The 3,009-nt window shown below is 45.0% G+C and overlaps 1 protein-coding gene across 1 annotated transcript in view; it reads left to right on the top strand.

Moving 5' to 3' along the window:
• The window catches only part of BARX2 (BARX homeobox 2), a 50,112-nt gene extending 48,469 nt beyond the window's left edge, over positions 1–1,643 (top strand). Inside the window, exon 4 of the mRNA XM_025213824.1 lies at positions 1–1,643. This exon is cut by the window's left edge and continues 116 nt beyond it. Within this exon, the coding sequence (XP_025069609.1) occupies positions 1–160 (160 nt within the window). The 3' untranslated portion in view covers positions 161–1,643.
• Positions 1,644–3,009: the final 1,366 nt, after the last annotated feature.

Below are 3,009 nucleotides of genomic sequence, written 5' to 3'. Positions count from 1 at the left end.
GAGCATGAACAGCCAGGCTCGGCAGGAAGCACTGGAGGCATCTCAGGTACCAGAGAAGCCTGAATCAACGGAGGAGAAACAGGATGTCTCCTCCGAGATGGGGAAGTCTCTAGAGCACACACCAGAGACCTCCCCCGAAGACATGGTGCCATCCAGCTAAAGAGGAAAGAGGAGCAATGGAGGGAAAAAGAAACAGAAACAGTGAAACCAAATGCATATGACCTTGTGTGTAAGTCAGAAGCTGGTGCACTTTGTGCCTTTGGGAACCAACCAACATGGGCCACTGTGGAACAAAGAAATCCAGTGCACATGGTGATGATCCTTCCCTTCCAGCAGTGTGTATATGCCCTCCCTGCAGATAATCACTGGAGCCTGAGTACTTTTAGAGCTATCCTCCAAAGGAAACTGTGTCTAGAAACCTGAGACAGTCTGAAGAGACAGGAGAAGCCCCGGGCCTCTTTCGTGCTCTGGGAGGTGGTTAGGTAGTGATATGACTGTGTTGGAGGGTGCAGTGTGTTCGCTTGATCTTATCCTCGCCTTTAAAGTAGAGAAAATGGACAGAATACTTAGCCTGGCCTCAGGACAGTGACTGCCAAGAAAAAGGGGGACTTTTAAAGCACAATTTTCTCATTTAACCAGCATCTGTTTCTCTTAGGGATGGGCCCACGTTAAACATTTTTGGAGAGAATGCAAAGGAACCAGGGTTTTGCTTCACCTGTTATAAAGATAGGGACACCTGAACAAGATTCAGACCTGGGTGAGGGTTCAGACTTCAGACTTCCCTGGGAATTCTGGGGTAATGCCATTGGAAATCCTGTGTCAACCCTGCATAAAGATAGACGTTCCAAGATAAAATTTGTATTAAGATCTAGGTTTTCGGGCTCCTCCAGAAGCTTTGGGGATAGTTGGATCTGGGATTTTTGCTTTGGGCTCATTTCTAATTTTGGGGTTTTTTTTAAAGAGCATTTAAATGTTTTCAGGGTTTGGGGAGTGCATTGGAGTTAAAAAGTTGCTGAAGAAAGTTTGCATTTGTTTTTAAGACCTGTGTGCCAAGAACCGATATGCATCATATTTCCTAAAGTCTTGTTAAGGGTGCATTTTTGCCTAAAGGCTGCAAGAGATGTATTAAGATAACATTTATTTTTTAATTAAAAATGAAATATATACATAAAGAGCTTATACTATTTCTTTCCAAAGTTTTTTACAAAGTGTTTCTTCTCTGTATCACTTGGAGCAGGGTAAAAAGTGCAGAGAAAATATGAATGTCCAGAGCTTCCATTACAGTAAAGCACTATCTATATGTCTATAAATCCTCACAGCACCTCTGCTAGGTAGGTATGAAATCATTATTAACACAGATCTGCAGGTGGGGAAGGCCCATGGGTACAGCGTGTGGCTCTCTCACAATTAGAACTTGTGTTGTGTATGTATAGCACTTGGATAACTGCTTCCCTCTTACAATAGCACTGGAGCACAGTCTTTAAACAGCATCCCTGTGTGGAGTAGTACAATTTTGTGTTTTTCCCCCAATAAAGAACAGAGGCACAGATATACGAAGCAACTTGTCCGAAGTCATACAAGAAGTGCAGGGACGATATTGAAACTGTCTCCCCACCATACCTACCCTAGCACACTAACTACTGTATCAGCCTTGCCTATTCATTGTGAACTCTGTAATGGGACACATGGTTTGTCCAACTCTTTCCTCCATTTGTTGTGAATAATTGTGATTCAATGTATTTTTCAGTACTGATAGTTAGTGCTGCATTGGCTTAGTGTTAGAGAGCCATGGTCTCTTGGTCTGACCTTGGGGCACTGATCTGGGCTGGCACTTAGGAAATCTGGGTTCATAAGATCTCGGCCATTCATCTACTAGATGACCTTGCACAAGACACTTGTCTCAGTCTATAAAATAAGTATAACAATACTGGCCACTTCTGAAAGGTACTAATGAATAGCAGTGTATAATGGCCAAGGGTGAGTATTTAGAGAATGTCAGTGATTCAATGCATGATTATATGATGAAATCTATCACACTCAGTAGCAGGTTCAGGGATTTGCTTAGCTCAAACACACAGTTTTTTGGGTTCACTTACTATCTCTTCCCAGTGTCTTTACTCTCCTGGGGCAAACTCCCTCCCAGCAGGAGTCAACATAAAAAACTCAGTCCATAAATCCAATGTGTATACCGCACGGGGTCTTCTCCCAGACCTGAAGAGACTCCTCAGGCCTGGTTCAGCCACCACTATTTCACTCTCTCTCTTGTCCTTCCAGTCTCTTCATCCCCAGGAAAGCTCACTTACTGCACTCATGGTCTTCTGGGAGATAGGCACTCCTGATGTGGTCCCCAGGCTCCTCCGTGAGCTGACCCACCAGCTCTCTCCCTCTCAACGCTCCTGCTCCTATCCCTGTCCTAGAAGCGTGACTCTCTCTAGCTCTGTTTCCTGGGAGCACTGTTAGCTGCCTAGATGCCGGCTAGTTTTCTGCCTCAACTGGTCCCATTCCCTAGGCAACCTGTAATCAGGTGTTGCTGCCTGCAGCTAGGCTAGTCTTCCTAGCAAACCTGCAATCAGCCACTTACAGGCTGCAGCACAGCCCCCGACAGCATAAGCCCCCTGCAAAGACACAGCCTGTTACACACTCCTCTAATTTTTCCAAATAGGTAATACCAAACATCCATGGGTCCAGGGTTTCTCCCATGGCATACTGCACCAATTCTCTGAAGATCTCAAAGCACTTAATATTAAATTAAACCTCAGGCTCCCCTTTGGATTCTCAAAGGCATCTAAGGGTCTAAAGCACCTCAGTTCCAAAGAAATTCTCTAGGGGCTGGGCACCTAACTTGTAAAGTCACCAATGAGAGTTGGGGGTAGGGGGCAAGTTCTGGGGCACAGGCCCATATGCACTATAGCCCTATAGAACTGGAAGTCATCTATACGTCTTTTAGTTCCTGTTAGTGTAACCATGTTTGTGCAGCGCTATGGAAGGACTAATTGGCTCAGCCTTTCC

This window comes from Alligator sinensis, unplaced genomic scaffold (assembly GCF_000455745.1).
Source record: "Alligator sinensis unplaced genomic scaffold, ASM45574v1 scaffold1153_1, whole genome shotgun sequence".
NCBI classification, from domain to species: Eukaryota; Metazoa; Chordata; order Crocodylia; family Alligatoridae; genus Alligator; species Alligator sinensis.
Note: the sequence above shows the minus strand (reverse complement) of the source record. Positions and strands in the feature narration are given on the sequence as shown.